Raw genomic sequence first — 22,669 nt, forward strand, 5'->3', positions numbered from 1 at the left:
ATCAGAAAACGACATTTAGATGTAACACATTACACTGAAGCATGTGAGGAATGGGATTTTTCTTTCTGCTCCAGCTGAAATGACTTTGTATTGATGAAATAAAATTTATCATATTGGTTGACTAATGAGATTCAGTCTCCCCAGGCTTTAACATTCAGCAGATGGCCCTGTATCACTGCTTTCTCCAGATGTTATTCCAGCAGTGTCAACATTGTTTCTAATAGTAACCAGGAGCACAAACAACCCTATGGTTCCCACATTTTGTAAATACTTTTCTTTAATTTAAAAAATAAATTCAATACAATAAATGAGGCATCCATTAATAGTTAATACAATTAATATATAATATATACTTGCTTAATAAATATATAATTTATGTTTTTAATTAAATAAAATCTATAGGAGATTTAGTGAAAAAAAGCTCAGGTTTTGCTATCTATCTATCTATCTATCTATCTATCTATCTATCTATCTATCTATCTATCTATCTATCTATCTATCTATCTATCTGTCTATCTGTCTATCTGTCTATCTGTCTGTCTCAGAACTCACTCACTAAACTCATGAAACGTGGCTCCATTAATAACTGAAAAAATACAGATTGTGCCTGAAGTCAAATTAATTATATCCCCAATCTAAACAAGCCTGTATCCCAAATATCTACGATGTAGTGCACTTCTTTTTAAGAATGTTTATTTGGGATTAAGCCTCTAGGTTTCGTTTCCTGAAAAATCCACTCCTGTGAGAGCGCTCTTGGTTGCCAGATTGCTCTGCAAAAGCCAACTCAGACTTTTTCATTTTATTTGTCTTACTGTAAGAGGGTGATGGACGAAGTACACAAGCCATGCACTTGAGTTAAAGTAGAGATACAGTAAAATATTACAGTAAATGTTGCTCCCTTTAAACTTTGACTTGAGTAAAGGTACAAAAGTATTTACTTTTAAATGTACTTAAGTATCCAAAGTACTATGATTTATTATGACTATAATGTTCCTATTATATTTTTTGTCACAAGATCTATTAATAAAATGATATTAATGTCAAACACTGATATCTAATAAAATTATCATTATCATCAAAACCTTCTTTTCAACTATTTCAAAATCGCTCAAACAAGGCCACGAGTGTTGTATCAAGTTCGAGTCAGGAGTTTCTTCCTTAATTTATTCCTCTCAAAGTCTTCTTACTGTTGAATTGTCGCTGAATGTTAGTGATTAGTGGAAACCATCAAGCGCCAATCAAAACAAGTTTAACACAAGCGTGTGCGCTGATTGGTTCACGCTGATTGGCGGCTTGCTGCGTGTTTGAGCAGTTAATTGCTCATGAACAAAAAGGAATGACTGATTTAGCAAAATGTAGTTGAATAAAATGTAAAATATTTGACTTTGAAATGTAGTGAAGTTAAATACTTCAGTAAAGTACAGATATGCAAAAAAAAAAAAGCTACTCAAGTATAGAAACAAATTACATTTACTTTGTTACAGTCCACCACTGCCTTGAGATTTAAATAAAATTCTAGGGTTAGTTGATGAATTAAATCAGACTCTGATGGTAATACAAAGACAGACAGACAGACAGACAGACAGAGAGAGAGAGAGAGAGAGAGAGAGAGAGAGAGAGAGAGAGAGAGAGAGAGAGAGAGAGAGAGAGAGAGAGAGAAAGAGCGAGAGAGAGAGACAGACAGACAGACAGAGAGAGAGAGAGAGAGACAGAGAGAGAGAGAGAGAGAGATAGATAGATAGATAGATAGATAGATAGATAGATAGATAGATAGATAGATAGATAGATAGATAGATAGATAGATAGATAGAACTTCATTGTCATTGTATAGTACAGGTACACAGCAGTGCAAATTGACAATAGCAGATATATATGAAAATATTTGTACAACAAATAAATATAAAGACTCTGAGAAGTGCAAACTAGCAGCAGCTGTTGAGTAAGTACACATATAGAGAAATAAGATTTAGCGATTGATGTGTAAACATCGCATACAATCTGGCAACCCTCGTACAAACGCTGTAGAAGTGTGCTGTAGTTAAAGACAGACACACTGTACACTTCCTACTCAAACCAAATGTCGCATGCAGTTGAATCGGATATTTTCAAGGTAGTTTGTCAGCACGGAGGCAGTTTAGATTTTAAAACTTTGCATCAGATACTGCGGAAACGTTTCTCCGTGGCAGATGAGGTGCCTAGAGAAGCTCTGTGTGAGTTTGACAGGCTGTTGGTGGTGGAAGGCCGTGAGAAAAGAACAGGAGGTGAGCTTTTCAGTGCTGATACTGTGATCATCTCTAAAACACCACTCAGAGTTTGTAAGACTCTCCCTGGGCAGTGTACTGGATGTGAATCTTTGCACCTTTGCAGGTATTTGGTTTGTGGAAACTGCAGGTTTAGGTAAGTAAATAGACTACAGCACAGAAATCTATTAGTACGATTGATCAATAAAACACTCAAAGTTCTTCTAACAGGGAAAGCATCATTTTGTTACAGGGAAAAATGCAAAAACTCCCACGCCTTGGATTTGTCTCATAACTCATCACTCCTGAGCAAATTGGGACTCCAGCAACTTGGACAGTCTGCACTTTTCCAACTGTTGCTGCAAAATGACCCCTACCTTCTTCCAGAAGTCAGTGAAAGACATGACATAATATTTTATTACCCAATATATGATTAAAAAAGATGTGCATTATTTATTGACTCACGTTATGCATGGATTTAGGTTTGCGTCCACTATAATAAGGGGAATGGAGAACATGGAGGCTGTAGATACCAGGAGTCCTGCTCCAACCTGCATGTTTGCCAGCACTTTTTACAGGATGACTGTAAATTCGGGGCTACCTGCAAACGAGCTCATTCTTTTGATGCTGCTGCTGTGAAAATTCTTAATGGGAGAGGACTCAGCCAAGAAAACATCAACAACTTCAGCAAGATTTACAAAATTAGGTTTTTGATTAGTTCAAATAAGGATAAACCATCTGGTCCTCATGTCTCTGGCCCTAAACCAGTCAATCCTGGAACAGGTTAGAATGAAATGCCATTGGCTTTATTAATACAGATGAATATATTTTCTCATTTTTATTTTGCTTCTTATTATAATATTTTGCCTATTCAGTATCTTTAGCTGCTGGAGAAAGTTCAAAGCCAGCAATTGAACCTGAGCCAAGTGAGATTTGCCTTTTCTTCATACGCAGAAGTTGCAGCTTTAAAGGTATTGTGCTGATCGTGCTATCAAACTCATACTGAAGGATTCCTGGATGATAGAAACTACCGTATTTTTCAGACTATAAGCCGCTACTTTTTCCCCATGTTTGGAACCCCGCGGCTTAAACAACGGAGCAGCTAATTTATGAATTTTTCCTTGCTTTTTCCCGGTTTCACAAACTTCAAGCCAAAAAACTGAACCCCATAACATTAGACCAATAAAATTTCCGAACGGAAACGAAAAAACGCACCTCACCTGTGTTCTGAGCTGCACGGCATCGGGAGAAAAAACTTCCATTGGGTGATTTTTAATGCACGACGATGCCAAAAGATAAACTTCTGAAAGAAATAGTTGTGAAAGGCAGTGAACAATGACTTTCTTGGTCGGCTACTGTTTAGATACAAGCCGTTGTAACGCGTTGAGTCAGGGTGAAGGGAGAGCTCGCTTCTGGCATGCTATTCCCAAAATACCGCTATGCTCCTAAAGGAAGCGCAACATATTTCACCCGTTACACCGTGTGTAACGTGTCTTTCGTTAAAGCCTGTGTAAAGTACATTAGTGTACTTATAGACAGGTGCGGCTAATATATGTTAAAAATAAAAATATTTGTAAAATTCAGTGGGTGCGGCTTATATATGGGTGTGCTTTATAGTCCGGAAATGACGGTACCTATTTACATTCGGTTTCTCTAATACTGTATATGCACTGATTCACTCTAACTAGGTTTGTTTACAAGTTAGTGGCTTAAATAGATGGTTTAAATATTGAAGTAGTATACAGATTTGTAAATTAAATATTTTACATTAATTAACATATGCACAGTTAAAACTGACTGACCAGAGATGCACATGTACATACATTACTGGACACAAAAATCTGTTTTGATTATTTCTTTTGTGCTTTGACTAATTTAGACTAATTGAGAAATGGTAAATGAGAAAGCTTGTATATGACCACACCAGTTATCTTTTATATTACATTTAAAAACCTTTACAGTATCTGAAATGCAGGCATTCTGTTGATATTACTTTAATACTAAAAGATGCCTTGGGTCAGAACCTTATTCTCATTCCAGTCACTTCCCATGCAGGAGAATGCATTTCTTTCCAACAGAGTGCAGTGCAGTGATGAAAAATATATTGTTACATTGCTACATTGTTACATGTCTATAACAAAATATAAATTACTTTAGATTAAGTATAAATAATATAGCTCATGTTAATTAGAAAATATGTCATGTTTATAAAATATCAGTTTTGTTTTCAATTTCTTTTAGTAAGCTTATTGTTTATATAAGTATACCTTATATTAAAGTATTGGGTTTTTTGTTTTTTTACTGTTTTCAGAGAAGTGTGTGCGTGTTCATTACCATTTACCGTATAAATGGGAGATTTTAGATAAGAATGGACAGACATGCAAAGACTTATCAAATGGAGAAGCAATTGAGAGAGCCTTCTGTAATCCAGCTAATGATGTGAGGTAAACACTGATCTTTAATTCTGTATCCTTTATTAAGTAGTTGAACAGACTTGCGCAAAAGGCAAAATATATGTGTAAAAATATGCAAATAAAAATGGTGAAATTCAACATTCAGTCCAGGGCCTGAGACTGTTAACTTTATCTCCATGACATGCGGAGGGAAGCAAATTCATCGTCTGTCCACAGCATCATCTGTTACCAAACCCCCTAATTTTATCCTGACCACTGAGTGGCTCTGGTACTGGAAAAATGATAAAGGAGAATGGATTGAATATGGACAGGGGGTTAGTGACTTTCTTTCCTGACTAAGTAGTAGTTTTTAAACATATATTTCATTAATTTTACATGGCATAACATGACATCTTTGTCTACAGACGGATGCACAATTGAACACTTCCCTTACCTCTCAGACACTGGAGAACATTTACCAGTCGGATCCCCAGAGTGAAATCACTGTCAGTTCTGAGAAACATACCTACATGCTGTACTTTAAAGGTAATTTAAACAGAATATGCTTTCTGTAGCATTGCAAAAATATATATGCCCACATTTTGTTGTGGTATATTTGATTTGCAGACATGTATCAGCAAAACATCCTGTACCAAACAAAAAGAGAGATTCGCAGGAGGCCAAGATTTGTCTCTGCTTCAGAGGTTGAGAGCAAACTAAAGAGGTATCAGGTTGAATCTCACTTAATAAATTTTTTTGTTTTGTATGAATTTGCAGATGCACAATTTTCACACAATTTCTAGACACAATGGTCTTGTGCAATATCATAATATCAAATCAAATCAAATTTTATTTGTCACATACACATACATACAGAGTACGACATGCAGTGAAATGCTTTATACGACTGTCCTGCATGAGGGAATAGGATGGGGGGGGGGGATAAAAAACAAAGAAAAAAGAAGGCAATATACAATATGAAGGTTTAACTCAGGTTTAAGTAAACATTTGCTTCAAGATGAAGATAATTTAATCTTTAGTATCATCTAAATGCTCAACTATTAAAATAAATAATTTATCTTCATTAGCCACTGTTTAAGTGGTAGATATGGAATCCAAAGTCTATCAAGGGGGAGTATTCATTTTTTACACAGTAAACCTAAGAAACGAGAGGAAAGCCACAAAGTTACTGCCAGAACCATGCACCATGTATACTCTACACAGACCGTAACCTGGACACATTTAATTCATTAAATTCCTAAGTATATAACAAATGTGCATGTGTAAGAATCAGTAATTATAGCTAAAATAATCCAAAAAATTGTACATGGGTTTATCAATAGCAAATAATCTTAAAAACCTTGACGTGAACCCTTATCCTGACTCAGCATTTTCTAAAATAGATATCTTGAATACCCTTATAATATTTAATTCCATAAATTGCTTTTTACCCTTATATTAGTAGTTATTATTACTTAGATATTGTGCATTTATAATGCATTTTAAAAACTCTGATCAGTCTCATAGTAAATCTGTTTTTGTTTGTTTTCTTCATAGTGAAAACACCAGCACCTTTTCTGTGACAGTTCCCGCTCACTGGGATAGAGGAGCTTTACCAAGCTTCTCATACAAGGTACACATCATGTGTTGTATTATTTCTGACTATTTGATGATTCCAAGCTTTTTTATGTTGACATGCCTTATTTTTTAAATGATTGCTTTTCCCTACTGCTTCAGTATCCTTTTTTGTGATTTACTGTTGTCTTGGCAGTTGGTTTCCCTGTCTAGGACAGAGGCAGAATTTCTCATGATAGAAAAGCTCTTTAAACAGACCATGCCAACGTATACCATCAGCAGCATTGAGAGAAACCAGAACAGCTCTCTATGGAAGGTTTTCCAGTGGTAAGGTCAAAGACTGCTCACATTGAGTCATGAATATTTATTAAGGAATGATGAATGGACTCTGAAAATGCTGCTAATTATAATGTAATTACTGATAAGTTCAGTACAATCTCTCAAATGTAGAGCCAAAACCTTTAGCTGTTACTCAACATTGTAAGCATATTTAACAATGCTTGGGTGACCCAAGAGCGTGGGTGTGGCTGGGATTTAACCTCACTATCTACATACCCAAAGTTCAATGCCTTAACCTCTAAGCTACCAACCCCCTACAGTATGAACTATTTATGACACAGACAAAAAAAACAAGAATTTTGTTATATTTGAACAAGTGATCAACTATTGATTTTTGATCCATTAATATCAATTAATATATGACCAAGGATTTCCACTATTAGGAATGGAAATTATTTTGACCTTTTAGCTGTCTTTGTGTATGATATATATTTCTTGTGTGTGTGTGTGTGTGTGGGTGTGGGTGTGGGTGTGTTTTTGAATACAATTTTACTTCACTGATTAATTTTTTATCTCCACTGCTCCTTTGCTGTAGTCTATAGTGCCAGATGGCCTGGTGGTTGGAAATCTCTGCATTAAGCTATTCTAACAGAAGGGCAAATGTGTTTCAAACTCAGTTTCCATATTTCTATGTAACTACATGCCTGCTGTGACTGCATATTATGAGTCTTCTTTTCAGGCAGAAAGAGCAGATGAAGGCACAGAATGGAGGGAGAGATGTGGATGAAAGACTCTTGTTTCACGGCACACAGCAATCTCTAATAGAGGCCATCTGTGAGCAGAACTTCGACTGGAGAATTTGTGGGGTGAATGGCACATTGTATGGAAAAGGTGAAAATAAATGAATAAATAATTCAGATTCTTAAGTGAACATTATAACCTGTTGTAACTGTTATATAAAGTGCAATAGGCTACTTTCTATTTTTGTGTCAGGTGTTTATCTGTTGCACAAATAAATACATTTTAAATTACATTTATAACGTTACATTTATAAAGTGCACAATTCAAGTTTTATTTTTTCGTATCAGTGGACATTTTTTTTGTTCCCTACTCAGGAAGTTATTTTGCCAGAGATGCCTCCTACTCTGATCAATACTCTCAGTCTGCAGGCAGCAAAAAGATGATGTTTGTGGCACGGGTCCTGGTGGGCCACTACACCATGGGCAGCAGCAGCTTTGTCCGTCCTCCTTCTAAAGGCAAAGGCTTCTATGACAGCTGTGTGGACAACTGCAGCAATCCGAGCATTTTTATCATCTTTGAGAAGTACCAGATTTACCCTGAATTCGTAATAGAATATGCACCTGAGGAATCCAGATGTTTGATTTCATAATTATCCGTGGAGAATCATATTTTATTAGATTTTTATAGCGTATTAAGCACATGTAATGAAGGAATCAATGCTGAATATTTAATTACAATATGTTTGGTGTTACAGCTGCAATATTACACTTACACTATAATAGATGTGTGAAGGATGTGATCTGATTTAAATGCAGGACATAAGGAATTTGTTCTGTAAAGATGAAGGAAGATGTTTGGTTTAGTCAGTAAATATTACTCTATGTATTTTTCTTGTGGGGATAATGAGTCAGTGCAACAAAGACACTATGGATTGTGCCATAAACCTGGTTTCTTTAGTTAATATTTTGTTGCCTTGGGAAATTTACTCTACACTATATAGACAAAAAATGGAACACCTGACTTTCCCAGCCATGAATTTTTTTTTCTCAAACTGTTGCCAGGCATACAATTGATAAGCTGTCTTTGGATGTGATAACATTACATTTTCCTTTCACTTGAACTAGGAAACCCAACCTGTTCCAGTATGACAGTGGCCCTGTGTACAACACTAGCTCCATTAATATATGGTTAATACAAGAAAAACACAGTAGGAGATAATACAGAAGGAGTTGGAGAATAATCAGTAGGAGACCAGTAGGAAGGATAAGGAGAAGATGTGGAATGCGGAGAGAGGAGGAAGAGTTGATGCAGGTGTGCGAAGGCCGTCAGAATCTTCAGTCTTGTCAGTCTATGTCTCCTGGTGAAGAACAGCATGTAGGTCAGGCAAGGTCTATGTGCCCATATCACGCGTAAACGTATTCTGCACGATGCGAGGAGGCAGAACATCTGCGAGAAGAAGCTGAATAAAAGAAACCAATAAAGAGAAGTTAGTGGAGGTCAACATCAAAAGGACTAGACATAAGATGTGAAGGACCACATCACAAGAACTTGACAAATGTTCTTATAAATGTGTGCAGGTGGCAGAACTAAAGAAGGAACAAGATAACAAGCCTGTAAATATTATCACTCAAGGCCACATAACACAGTCAGCGTTTAGGCATATAATAAAGTATGGCATATAATAACTTAAAATACTAAGACGAATAAGTAGAACAACAGTTAAGCATATATGAACATATACAGTAATCTATATAGAAGGATATTAGATATTACAATAATACTAGAATAGAAAATAGCAATAAAAATGAGAATAAAAGCAGAAAACTTTGCAGATGCAGGAAGGCAAAAAGGCCGCAAAATTATTGTTTAGGCACGGAGGATAATAATAAAATGAGAAAAAACCTGAGGAAGAAAGGTTTTCTACACATACATTTGGTTTTTTTTTTTTATTCTAAAAGAGCAAGGCCAAAAATTAGGGTAACTGAGGGAAACAGGAAGCCCAAATATAGGGGTTGAGAACCAAGGTCAGGAGATAATGGGAAATAAAAAATATAGGAAGTGAAAGAAGTTCTAAAGAAATAGAGGGAAACTGGCAAGGAAGGAGAGTTTAAAAAAAAGAGATAACACATCAAAGATATGCTATGTGGCATCAGGGAATAAATATGAGAATGCGTAGAGATCATTTTGCTTGTGATTAAGTGCCCACCTTTTATGAGCTCATTGATACGTGACTGCAATAAAGAAGTTTTGCTTTCCTCATCCGAGACTGAAGATCCTTCATTGGTTTTTGAAGTCTATTCTATTTTATTCTAGTATTATTAAGTGTGTTACATAGGGAATTAACTACAACACAGAATCCACCAATGATGTGTCTGCTCAGAGAGGGGTTCTGAGCTCCGACAATACCTTGGGATTTCAATACTCAGAACCCCTCTGACCTGACGTCCCCCAAAGCCTCCTCATCCTACACTCCAAAATCTAGTGGAACACCATTCCAGAATAGTGGAGGTTATTATAATATCTAATGGGCACTAAATGTATAATGGGCTGTTCAAAAAGCACATATGAATCTTATGGTCAGGTATCCACAATTGTTTGTCAATATTGTGTAATTTGTCGATAAGTTGTTTACATGTAAAAGGTTTTCTGTCACCTCTCTTATCAAGATCCTTCTCCCCCATGGCTCAGGACCTGTTTTCTTGTGAACTTAAGCCTTATATAGAACTTCTATTAATAAAACTTTCTTTCGGCTTCTCCCTTTAGGGGTCGCCACAGCGGATCCTCCGCACGTTTGATTTGGCACATGTTTTTACGCTGGATGCCCTTCCTAACGCAACCCTCCCCAATTTATCCGGGCTTGGGACCGGCACTGAGAGTGGCTGGGGATGGATCCATAGAACTTCTATAAATAAATATCTTAAAGATGATCTCAACTGAGAAGCTGTATTTCAGGTGTCACTGCTGAGGGATCAGATGGGGTGTAGAATGATTTTTAAAACTTTTTGCATAAGGCTACAAAAAAAGAGGACTGAATTCATTGTAATGTAGGTTATTAGGAGATTTATTATATTATATTATTTATTATATATTATATAAGTATAGATTCATTAAGAAATATCAAGAAGTTTAACCGACTAAAGTTCATGCGCTTTTTATAATAAAATGTATTGTTATTACTAAATAACTAAATATATAGGGAGTCCTAAGGGGCCATGAATTACATTTTTTGTTCTTGTTTTCTCATGAACACATAAACATGAACACATCTCAACATAAAAAAGTTGTTTTCCCATTGTCAGGACTTAATTTTCTCTTGATCTCGACAAAAAATTTTTGTTTTCCCGTTGTCACGACTTAATTCTCTCTTGATCTAGACATAAAAAAGTTTTTTTCCCATTGTCACGACTTGATTTTCTTGTGATCTCGACATAAAAAAAGTTGTTTTCCTGTTGTCACGAGCTAATTTTTTCGTTATCTCAACATAAAGTTGTTTTCGCGTTGTCACGACTCAATTCTCTAGTGATCGCGACATAAAAAAATTGTTTTCCCGCTGTCACGACTTAATTTTCTCGTGATCTCGACATCAAAAAGTTGTTTTCCTGTTGTCACGACTTAATTTTCTCTTGATCTCGACATAAAAAAGTTGTTTTCCCGCTGTCACGACTTAACGTTCTAGTGATCTTGACATAACAACATTGTTTCCTCCTGAACAGTAATGAATTGAGCAAGAGTCGTGGTAACGAAAACAACTTGTTATTTTGAGATCACCAGAAAATTAACTCGTGATCAATAGACAGAGTTAAACAAGAAGAAAACAAGGATAAAGACATCTAAAAATGTTTTTACCATATCAGTAACAGGTCTTTTATTATATAGTGCACTACTTAGGATAAAAGTAGTGCACTCGTTTGAACAATTTGGTATTGTGCACATAAGAATCCGACGTTCACCAAAGAATTCTCACTTTCGTTTTCTCCAAACCGAGACTTAAACTAGTCCAGGGGACACGGCAGAGGCACGGGCGAGTGAGAATAATGGCGTCTCTCGTATCTAATCACATCCTTCGTGTGCTTTGTAATAACCAGTGCTGTTTGGAGTTCCAGCAGTTGGACCGTATTATACGGCAGAGCTTCACTGTGGATGAGCAGATTCTGCAGCGCGCGCTCCTGGACTCCGAGAACTTCCGTGTCGTCGATGAGGAGGCTTCAGCCGAGCGCGCGCTCAGTCCCGGTGCTCACATCATTGCGACCACGACGCTGAGATTGTGCAAAGACCAGTCGAAATGCACAGGCTGCGACCACCTGCACTTGTGCACCTATCTCGTGTGCGGAAACTGCAAATTTGGGTAAGGGTTTAATCCCACTATAGCTTTTTTTTTGTCGTGTTCAAAATCAGGTCAGGTCTGTCATACTGTATTGTTGTATAGTTCTTGTGGCTCATGTTTTATTCATGGGAACGTATGTGGAAATATACACTGACCAGGCATAACTTTATGGCCACCTATCAGGCATAACATTTTGATCACCTGCCTAATATTGTGTTGGTCCCACTTTTGCTGTTAAAGCTCAACGGTTTCTGACCCGTTCAGCGTTAACAGCATTGTCTTCTTCAGCAAATTTCACAGGAGCTCGTTTGTTGGATCGGACCACACGGACCAGCCTTTGCTCTTCACGTGCATCATTTACAATTATAGCATTCGGCAGATGCACTTATCCAGAGCGACTTACAACTAAGCGGGGGAGGGTTAAGGGTCTTGTTTAGGGTGCCCATCATTGGGCCCCTGAGCAAGGTGGTGGTTTGATTGGAACCTGTGATCCAAAGTTCAATGCCTTAACCACTGATCTACCACCTCCCATCAATGATCCAACACTCTTTCAGCCCATGACCCTGTAGCCAGCTCACCACTTTTTCTACTTTGGACCACTTTTAATAGATACTGACCACTGCAGACCAGAACATCCCACATGAGCTGCAGTTTTGGAGATGCTCAGATCCAGTCATCTAGACATTACAATTCGGCCCTTCTTAAACTCACTCAAATACTTACATTTGCCCATTTTTACTGCTTTTAACCAAACAACTTCGAGGAGGAAATGTTTACGTTCTGCCTAAAATATCCCACCCGCTAACAGGTGCCATAATGAGGAGATAATCAGTGTTATTCACTTACATAAGGTTATAATGTCATAATGTTATGCCTGATTGATGTAAATGTAAGCATTAAGCATTGAGAAATCTCTTTTGTGATTTAGAACTACCAGTGCTGGAATCAAAGAAAAAATCTAATAAGGTACTGAATAAAAAAAAACAAAACCATCCAGGATGGAAATTGGCCTTACTCTACCTCCTTTACCTTCTTAAAGGAGCTCCGGCCGCTAACACATAATACATTACCGCAAGTTTTTATGCTGGTCATATTATTTTATTTTGTTGTATTTATCCGCCACACCTTAAAGGCCAATCCGTGAAAAAATTGTCTAACATTAAACCGGTCCGTAGTGCAAAAAAGTTTGGGGATGCTGCTTTAGTGTGTTGCCTTTATATAAAACCAAAACCTTCCTATGAGTTGTAAGATAATTTGGTTACATCTAAAGGAAAAAATTATATCTAGAAGAAATGGAAATCTGAGGAAAAAGAGATCCTATTGGCTATACTCACACTGTTACCTTTCTAGATGTAGATGCTACATGAAGACCTTTCAGTGAACGCTCATAGCAAAAGTATTATTTATCTGTGGATCTCTGTATTTTGCACAGACTCCGCTTAAAACCCAGAATTGAATGACTGAATTATATTTTGTAGAAACATTTCTTATTTGAGAAGTTCAGGAAGCATGTGTAAATGTGACACTGTATATATCCTTTGAAAAAAACTCTGATAGTTGATGAACATTATCTCTTCTTTATCAACCCCAGGAATAAATGCAGACACTCTCATGATTTGAAATCAGCACACAATTCTGTTCTCCTGGGAAACAAGAATCTTAATTTTCTTGAAGAAACACAGTTGTTTCAGCTTCTGCTACAGAATGACCCTTCTCTTTTCCCAGAGGTTGGATCAGCTTGCATGCTAAATAAACTTTACATAGATCAATTAAACATACACAGTATTACTTTACCTTTATCAGTTAAACTCGCGTTTAATATTGCATGATGTTTTTTTCCCTTCAGATTTGTTCCCATTATAATAAGGGAAATGGAGAACACGGAAGCTGTAAATATCAGACATCCTGCATCAACCTGCACGTCTGCCAGCACTTTCTGCAGGATGACTGCAAATTCGGAGCTGCCTGCAAGCGAGCTCATAATTTCGATGCAGCTGCCATGAAAATTTTGACTGGCAGAGGTTTCAGTCCAGAAAATATTCGCAACCTTCAGAAAACATACAACAATAAGTTTCTTCTTACTGGTCAGAATGATAAGTCTATCTCCCAACGAGCAGAGAAAGGTTTGATAATCTTGATGTGATTTTGGGCATTGTTCATCAAAATTCATACATTTGATGATTCACTTTAGGATAAATATAAACTTAACAGGCATTATTAAACAGAACTTAAGAGGCATGCTGTTATGGAGAAATAATCAATGATATGGTGATTCAAGTTATTATTAGAATTATTAGAATTCTATTTATACCACAACAGTTTACCAATAATAAAAAAAAAATGATTTAAGAAACATCCACCAAACAAAATAGTTCCTATTATCAGTGTACTGTGTGTTACAGCAGCTATTATCAGTCTTGTCCACATAGGCCTCTCTATTGTAGTTATTAACATAAAAAACACATATTATCTAACTAAAAAAAGATCCTTTGGTTTTACTGTTACTGTTACAAAGCGCTGACATAAATGTTAAACAAATGTCTCTTTATAGAAAACCTTTTCTCATTACGAAAATCACTTTAAATCAATTAAATCACATTAAAACATTGCTGTCGAAATCGTCATTGTCATCGAAAACATCTGACGAATAATACACAGGATGTAAACAGCACTGTAAATTACTGTATAGTACTGCACAAAATGATCAGATGATAATGGTTACAAACAGGAAAACACACTATAACACAGATTTACTCCCAAAGCGCACCCATGCCTGGCACATGCGGTATTGCGGCACTGAGATTTTGTTTATCGTATATTTATTCTCACAGGAGTAAAAGCTAATGAGCAGATGTGCAGTGTACAAGGTCGAACGCAGAGTACAATAATGCAAAACGCCATTTTTATACTTTAATCTCTAACAGTCTCTCCTACCTTCGTCAAAGAAGTGAAAAAAAAGCAGCGTTCCAGCAGCTCCATGAGTGAGGCGGACCGCAATGAAATCTGCCTCTTCTATGTGGGCAAAGGCTGCAGTTTCAAAGGTATCAATCCTTAACAATTCACTAAGTGTCCAAATCCAAAAAACTACTGACTGCTTAGGTTTTAGTTACAAATTTCTAATATCTAGAAATCAAATTGCAGCCCATTAAAGTAAAATTTTTTTCTTGGTTTCTCTGTTAGAGAAATGTGTCCGTGTTCATTATGAGCTGCCTTATAAATGGGAGATTCTGGATAAAGATGGGCAAAAATGGAACCACTTTCCCAATGAAGAGGATGTTGAGAGGGCCTACTGTAAACCAGAGAATGACAACAGGTATTACATATAACTACATGGCCTACATGCCACGTCTTTAAAATGGCTACGAGGTGTGGCTTTGTTACTTTTGATGACAAAATCTGGAATCTTTGCTATCACCTGGAAAATGTTGCAGATAATCTTTTAAAGTCGGTAATAGTTTTTTTTCACTAGGTGGTGCAGCAGAGCACAGTTTATGATGTGAGCTAAGTCAGGACCTTTCGATGGAGCTAGATATAGTGCAGAACATTGATTGGTCAAACTAGTACACCCTAAGTGGAAAAAGTCAAAACTGTGTCCAAAGTGTAAGCATTGGAGCTCCATTGTTATGTAACACTGCCATCATCCTCCTGGGCATGAAATTCACCAGAGCTGCACAGGTTGTTGCTGGGATCCTCTTCCACTACTCCATAATGACATCACAGTGCTGCTGGATGTTAGAAACATGGCACTTCTTACAGGTGCTCAATAGGGTTCAGGTCTGGAGACATACTTGGCCACTCAATCGCCTTCAGCTTCCTCAGCAAGGCAGTTTTCATTTTGGTCCTGCGTTTGAAGTCATTATTTCAGTGCATCCAGACTTTGCTATGACACTCACAATTGAGCTCAGGTGCATCCTGCTTCCACTGATCATTTTTGAGATGTTTCTACAACTTGAACTCAGACCCTATGTCCGAGCGGACATATCAGCTGTGTGGCTCAAGCTTTAAATCGGTTTTAGCTATTCACTAATTCATTACCAATAAGCTTTAAAATTTCAAATAATACATAAATAAAAACAAATGAAGAGGTCTTTCAGTCAAGGAATGAGAAGGAGTAAATAAGCTTTATTCAGCTCTCTCCCAGAAAGCTTTTTCACCAGAAAATCCCTTACCAATGGCAAAGTCAGCGGTTGCATGCAAGTGCTAAATCATGTGAAAAAAAAGTCTGTCTTACAGATTCTAGTAAAACCAAATTAAGGATTTAGATTTATCTTGGTACTCCTCACCAGGGCGTTGCCACACATGCTGCTTCAGAAGAGGCTTCTGGGACGATGACCATGCAAACCGACTTGTTGCAGTGTGTGGCGTATGGTCTGAATGCCGACAAGCTTGCATTTGCATCCTCTTAAGCAATGCTGCAGCACTCATGCATCTGTTTTTTAAAGCCAGTTTCTGCACCTGATGCACAACACAAGGACTCAACTTCTTTGAGTGACTCTTGCGAGGCCTGTTCTGAGTAAAATCCGTCTTTTAAAACCTCTGTATGACTCATACAGTAACTCAGTTTTAGGGTGTTACCAATCTTTTTATATCCTAGGCATCGTTGTAGAGAGCAACAATTCTAATTCTCAAATCCTCAGAAATGCCATGAGGTGCCATGGTGAACATTCAGTGGTCAGGATGAGAGAATTGTACTCAAAGCACCAAATTTTAACTGCTCTAACACCCAATACACACATTTGTATGATCCTGCCAGCAGACAAAAACATGTATGTGATGAATAGGACATGTGGCTTTTCATGGATAAATGACATACAGCTGTGATTACTTAGGGTGTACTCACTTTTGTTACCAGCTATTTTGACAATGATTGCCTAATGTTGAGTTATTTTCAGAGCACAGTAAATCTTTATTGCTGTACAATCTGCACACTGGCTATTCTAATACTGTATATATGCAAGATTCATGTCTAAAGTATTGTCCCTTGAGAAGACATGCTAAAATGGTTGCTGATATGTGAGGGGTGTACTCACTTTTGTGAGATACAGTATATCAGTGGGGAGGAGCACTATTTGGTCCTTTCAAGGCCAAGGGAGAATAAAAACAGATGGGTAATTTCCTGCCCAAAAAGTGTTGATATCTATGGAGGATTGCTGATACACAGGAGTCATAAAGATTTTAATCAGCTAAAATTAAAACATGGGCCTGGTTGCTTCTTAGAGCTTGACTTTAAATAATTTCCTAAAAGAGAGAAACTGAAAATCTGACCATACTGTGTTTTTGGACTACAGCTCTGGGCCTTTGCCTGTGGATTTTATTTCAATGAAATGTGGAGAAAGAGCAGTTCGTCGTCTCTCTACAGCATCCTCCGTTACCAAAACTCCTTACTTCATCCTGACCACTGAGTGGCTTTGGTACTGGAAGAATGATCAGGGGAAATGGATTGAATATGGCAAGGGGGTCAGTAAAGTTCATTAACAATAATTTTATCCTAATTATTTAAAATATGAATTTAAATAACTATAACAATACATTTCATCACAAAACACAAATATCTATAAGTAAAGTGTAATTTAATGTAATTCAAGGCAGTTCATATCGCAGTAAATTGAAAAAAAAAATTATTTCCTGTAGGAAGATGAAAAATCAATCACCTCAAAATCCTTAGAGAACGTGTATCTCTCAGAAGTTGAAACTGAAATTCCATTCAGCTTGGGTGGGAATAATTATGTGCTCTACCTGAAAGGTAGTCACTTTTAAAAACTTTACATCAAAAATATTTAATATCTTTGAATAAAACAAACTGCTTTTCTATAGCATTAATTCATATAAAATGTTACAATTTTCAGGTATGTATCAACAAAACTTGAAGTACAAAACAAAACGAGAGGTTCGACGGAGGCCACGATTTGTTTCAGTTCAAGATGTTAAGGGAAAATCAAAAAGGTACCTTTTTTTTTTTTTTTTTTTGCTGAACCATGTGATTTAAGGTATTAACAGATTTAATGATCTATCTATCTATCTATCTATCTATCTATCTATCTATCTATCTATCTATCTATCTATCTATCTATCTATCTGAAAAGGCATTCAATTTCAACATTTATATTTTTACAATTTACTTAGTTTGCTAGAAATCCTTTGAAAATAGAAAAAAAAATTATTCTTGTTTTAAATTCAGTTGCACCAAGAAATATTATTTTATAATTATTAAAATTTGAAATGTTGTAAGTAAGAAATTCTTAACAAAAAAAAATACACAATTAAAATCTCGCTGGTCTTTATGCATAATTGTTTCATTTGGCATTTTCTGACTAAATTTGATTTAGTCTAATAAACTCTTTTCTAAATTTCCAATTTCAAGATTTAATTATACGTATTTTTGGCATTTTTAAATTACTTTTAAATGATAGAATATTCCAAATAGGGTCATTTAAACAAGATGAAAATACTGTATTGTTTACAACTATCACTGTATATATTAAGGTAAATGATTTGTGTTGAAACACCATTATACAGTAAATATTACTACAGAATGAGCCTAATGGATGATACTTAATCTTAGTGATGCGCCAGAAACCACTGTGGATTTTCCTAGTAACTGGGATAAAACAGCTCTGCCCAGCTTCTCTTACACGGTAAACAACTCGCACACACAAACAATCCTGCTGGTATAAACACTGCATTTTGTGAATACAAACCAAAGCTCACTAAAAAGCTGCCCCATCATTTCTGTTAGTTGTGTAAAAAGTTTAATATTGTGGCTCCAAAAAGAAGCTTCACCAGTGGTTAAAAATATATTTTCACTATAATAAATAATGATTAACAAAATGTATTCTTTCAGATTCTTAAGCTGTTAATGTCTGAACCTAATTATGTAAGCGTATCCAAGCTGTTTAAGAGGACGATGCCCTCAAGCACCATCCATAGCATTAAACGAGTGCAAAATCCTTCTCTCTGGAGAGTTTTTCAGTGGTATGTGCATTTTAACCCATGATGCTATTATTGATGACACAGTGACGTTATAAAAACAACACCAACTGGATATTCAAGTTCAAATATTTGTCCTTTTTGTTCCAGGCAGAAAGACCAGATGAAGAAAAGGAATGGAGGAGAAGTTATAGATGAGCAATACCTCTTCCATGGCACAGATAAGTCTCTAATAGAAGCCATCTGTGAGCAGAACTTTGACTGGAGGGTTTGTGGTGTTCATGGATCACTTTATGGCAAAGGTATCTTACTGTTTTAAAGCTTAATATGTGTGAAAATTCCCCTGTATTATGTTTTATTCTAGAAGGTGAAGAGGTTTTCATTAAATGCGCATTATTTTTTTTTTAGAACAAAATATGCTTACCGCTGTGAAATATGTTTATGTTTAAAAACCACATTTAAATGTTGCCTTGAAAATGTGATTTATTGTTTACATTGTAAAAAAAAAATCCAAATTTTTTACATAGTCCCATCCCATCATACTCTAATATATTTATTTTTATTATTTTGTGCAGGAAGTTACTTTGCCAGAGATGCCAAGTACTCAGATAGGTTTGCTAAGAGCAAAGACGGCACTAAGGTGATGTTCGTCGCACTTGTCCTCGTAGGAGAATATACGAAAGGATCCAGCAGTTTTCTTCGACCTCCACAGAAGACAAAGAATGCAGGGTTTTATGACAGTTGTGTGGACAATACAAGCAACCCAGCTATTTTTGTAATTTTTGAGAAGTATCAGATCTATCCTGAATACATTATTGAATACTCTTAGGACTGTGATGAATGTGTTTTTTTTATTCACAACAAACTAAGTACATTGTTTTTTGAGTTTTAATGTTATGAGGAACAAAAAAAACTTTAAGGTAGCTTACTAATGCACTTTTTCTCCTGATGATTGTCTATTTAGATATCCTATTGATGCACTGTTAATCTTATAGTAGTGTTTATGAATCCATCCGAGCTTAAATATTTCTAAGGTGTACGTTTTGTGTTCATTGATATGTCTCAGTTCTGACAAATGTTTCATATACGGCTTCGCTTTTTATTGTTTCTCTTTCAGCTTATAGAAATACATGTCATGTCTAGTATCATCATAACTTTGGATGTATGAATCATAATCACCTGATTATGAGGATCCAGGCTGGTCTGGTTCTACTGGACTTTCAGCATTAGACATGTTCTGATTTACCAACAAGACATTACACTGTTTATATGGAGACTTCAGAGCATGAAATAAAGACAAAAAGGTGAAATCTATCATGTTGAATGTAGCATAGAATTGGGTTAATTTTATTAGAAGTGTTTCAAGATTCATTAAACTCTATGTATACATTTTTGCCTTTGAAATTGCTATTGTGTCATTTACTGCCTTCCTCTGATGTGTTAAAAAGCAACATGTTCATTTTCTACCAAAGTTCATCACATTACTACAAAATGTAACTACAGATAACTCTGCTATTGCAAACCAGCTTTATTAATCACTAGCTAATTTATTAACCACTAGCTTAAATTTTTTTTTTAACTAGCTATTCTTAGCTACCCTTGTTAGCTAACTAACAAAAGTCACTAATTAGCTTACCTCACATTACTAATCAGTTAACTGAGATTTAACATGAATAGCATGTAAATATCTTGAAAATACCAACCTAAAATGTTATCATGTCAGATAGGTTGGTTTTTAGGTGTGTTAGCCACTAATGCTAAATAACTAAATGTTGCTGTTTCATTTAGAAAATGCGAATATATAGCCAAAATGACTGATATTATGTGCTATACATAGGAAACTAAACATAGGAGACAGATGTTGCAGGTAAAACTTTATTTAGGGTAAAGTCACTCAAAAAAAAAGAGAAAAGTACAGAACCACAATGCAAATATTTGTTCAGTGTTTTTGGATACATAATGAAATCCGATTAGAAACAGCGCCGCCACTGGAGACTGCTGAAACAACTACACAAAGATTTTTTCATTCAATGCAAGTTTGTTCATATAGTATACCATATACTTTGTTCAAAGCTGCTTTGCAGAATGTAAGAAATATAGAAAAAAAAATATTTTAGATAAATAAACTGTGTATTTATTCCCAGTAAACAAGCCTGGGCCGAATGTGATGAGGAAAAACTTGCTTTAGATGATATGAGGAACGAACCTTGGGAGGAACCAGACTCAAAAAGAGAACCCATTCTCATTTGGGTGACACCAAGATGTAATTATAAATCATAAAACATTTCAAAAGCTGGAAAATGTGAGAAATATCATGAGCACTGAAGTGTGTGATTATGAGTAATGTATATTCTACAGAGTATTAGCTCAACATTCATTCATTATAGATTTAAAACCAACTTCTCCATGCCAGAGCCTTTAAATGTTAATTGATAGAGAAACAGTATATGTAGAATGTTATTTTTTGGTGTATTGATTAAGAGGTTGTTTATCCTCAAAGTCCAATGTCTGAAATCTTAATGAAATGGGATCCAACTAGCATTGGTACATCTCTAGATGGCTTGGTATCCTCGGTATGTCTTCTCTTGCTCAAGGGTCAAATAATTTTCCTGGAAAAGCAAGGAGTTCAGGGAGCTCCGTCAGATCAAAACGCATGATGTGTCTGACAGGGATCATATCTGCAAACGTTCATTTTGTCCTTGCAGAATGTTGAAGCCATCTCTATGGAAGTAATAATATTTTAAGTTTATTTTGTAAAATCTGAGAAAAACCTGTGCTGCAAATGAAACTTAGAAATTGGAATGTAAACAGTTTTGCAGTGATCTAGTGTAATGTAATTTGATTGGCGGTTAGATTTAGTATGAAAGAAATAGAACCCTTTGAAACTTCAAAGTTAATTTGTAAGAAAAGTAAAGATCCTAAGTTTATATTATTTTATGTTTTGAGATTTATAATTAAACAGTCAAACGAACTTTGGATTCAAGACTTTTATTCACTGATGTTTTGTATTGAGTACAAAAGAACCTTAAAGTCCTAAGCTAGTGAGTCAGCTTGTTGCACTCACACAGAAGATAGCAAGTAGGAATTGGTCATGTCTATTTTATCGACACTTTGTTGTTCATTGCGAAAACACACCTGTGTGGGTGTCCAGATGTTCCTGATTCAGGAAATTAAAAAAACTGTAAAGAATAGAATAAGTTAGTCTTTATTTGTCCCATATACATTATAGCAAAGTGAATTTCTATTCACTGCATATCTTAGCTTGCATGTGGCTTTGCGTGGTTACACAACGTACAGCTGTTATCACTTAGGGTGTACTAACTTTTGTTGCCAGTTATCAAAAAAATATGGCTGTATGTTGAGTTATTTTTAGAAGACAGTAAATCTATACTGCTATACAAGCTGCACATTGACTACTCTAAAATATATCCAAGTTTCATTTCTATAGTGTTGTTGCTGTGATCTGTTATTTAACTGGAGTTGCTGCCCTTTATAAAGTCACAAAATGGTGATGTAGGATTCATCATGTAACAATTAAAAACCTTTACATCTATAGCTAGAGATTTTTTAGGGTATGCAGTTTTTGTACACTGAATCTAAACCATTACTTAAAAATCCCCTTCATTTATTATTCCTCAAGTAAACTTCTAACCAGTCAAAACTTGTGATATGAGACAATGGCACAGTGTACAAAATAGAAAATCATAAACAGAAATACTCATATAGTCATTTTTATAACAATGCCAATACAAAGCAACTTGTGAAACATCTACACTCCAGACATAAGGATGGCTTGTGATACAACACCACCTTCTGGTGGTAATAATAATAAGACAAGAAATTTCACAAAAAGCATTAATCTGATGAACCACACCTTTTATTCCTTCTGTTATTCCTTGGTATTAATGCGAGAATAAGAACATTTTGTCCAATAAGCAATTTCTTATTTACATTAAAACATTAGAATAGAAACATCAGATTACATGATTTATTTACATTTTTGTACACATATTTGTAAATAAACTTTTCCCAATCCCTATTTCTTATGCATCATTAACATTCTCTCTCTTGGTAATTTTGACATAAATGCCATTTTTGGGTCCAAGTGTGGTAGTTGACTTTAATGCAAGAGGAACCTGTAAGACAAATAAAAATGCCATGTCAAAAGATTTACTCAGCAACAGAGGGAA

The 22,669-nt window shown here is 35.8% G+C and overlaps 3 protein-coding genes across 6 annotated transcripts in view; 1 reads left to right on the plus strand and 2 right to left on the minus strand.

Moving 5' to 3' along the window:
• LOC310731884 (uncharacterized protein) overlaps positions 1-22,669 on the minus strand; it is a 421,718-nt gene that overhangs the window by 112,928 nt on the left and 286,121 nt on the right. The window lies entirely within an intron of this gene.
• On the plus strand, positions 1,990-19,883 carry parp12a (poly (ADP-ribose) polymerase family, member 12a). Its single transcript, XM_083553304.1, has 25 exons — positions 1,990-2,397; positions 2,494-2,629; positions 2,723-3,023; positions 3,116-3,211; positions 4,552-4,684; positions 4,800-4,968; positions 5,059-5,179; positions 5,261-5,357; positions 6,191-6,266; positions 6,405-6,535; positions 7,227-7,378; positions 7,603-7,873; positions 10,942-10,964; positions 11,165-11,573; positions 13,144-13,279; positions 13,399-13,675; positions 14,477-14,593; positions 14,733-14,865; positions 16,841-17,009; positions 17,184-17,295; positions 17,399-17,495; positions 18,115-18,187; positions 18,394-18,524; positions 18,630-18,781; positions 19,055-19,883. The coding sequence occupies exons 1-25, from the start codon at positions 2,078-2,080 to the stop codon at positions 19,306-19,308; spliced, it is 4,086 nt and encodes a 1,361-aa protein (XP_083409430.1). The 5' UTR covers positions 1,990-2,077; the 3' UTR covers positions 19,309-19,883.
• The window catches only part of tbxas1 (thromboxane A synthase 1 (platelet)), a 67,945-nt gene continuing 66,727 nt past the window's right edge, over positions 21,452-22,669 (minus strand). For all 4 annotated transcript variants that reach the window (XM_083551950.1, XM_083551952.1, XM_083551949.1 and 1 more), the window contains one exon: positions 21,452-22,615. In XM_083551950.1, coding sequence (XP_083408076.1) covers positions 22,523-22,615 — 93 coding nt within the window. In that variant the 3' untranslated portion in view covers positions 21,452-22,522. The remainder of the gene's footprint in view (positions 22,616-22,669) is intronic.

This window comes from Silurus aristotelis (assembly GCF_946808225.1).
Source record: "Silurus aristotelis genome assembly, chromosome: 10".
Classification (NCBI taxonomy): Eukaryota; Metazoa; Chordata; class Actinopteri; order Siluriformes; family Siluridae; genus Silurus; species Silurus aristotelis.

Excerpts from the sequence above, each read along its gene's own strand:
- parp12a (XM_083553304.1), top strand. The coding sequence starts at position 2,078 with ATGTCGCATGCAGTTGAATCGGATATTTTCAAGGTAGTTTGTCAGCAC. Across the intron at positions 6,267-6,404 it reads TACCAAGCTTCTCATACAAG|TTGGTTTCCCTGTCTAGGAC; the intron begins GTACACATCATG and ends TTGTCTTGGCAG. Across the intron at positions 6,536-7,226 it reads CTATGGAAGGTTTTCCAGTG|GCAGAAAGAGCAGATGAAGG; the intron begins GTAAGGTCAAAG and ends TCTTCTTTTCAG.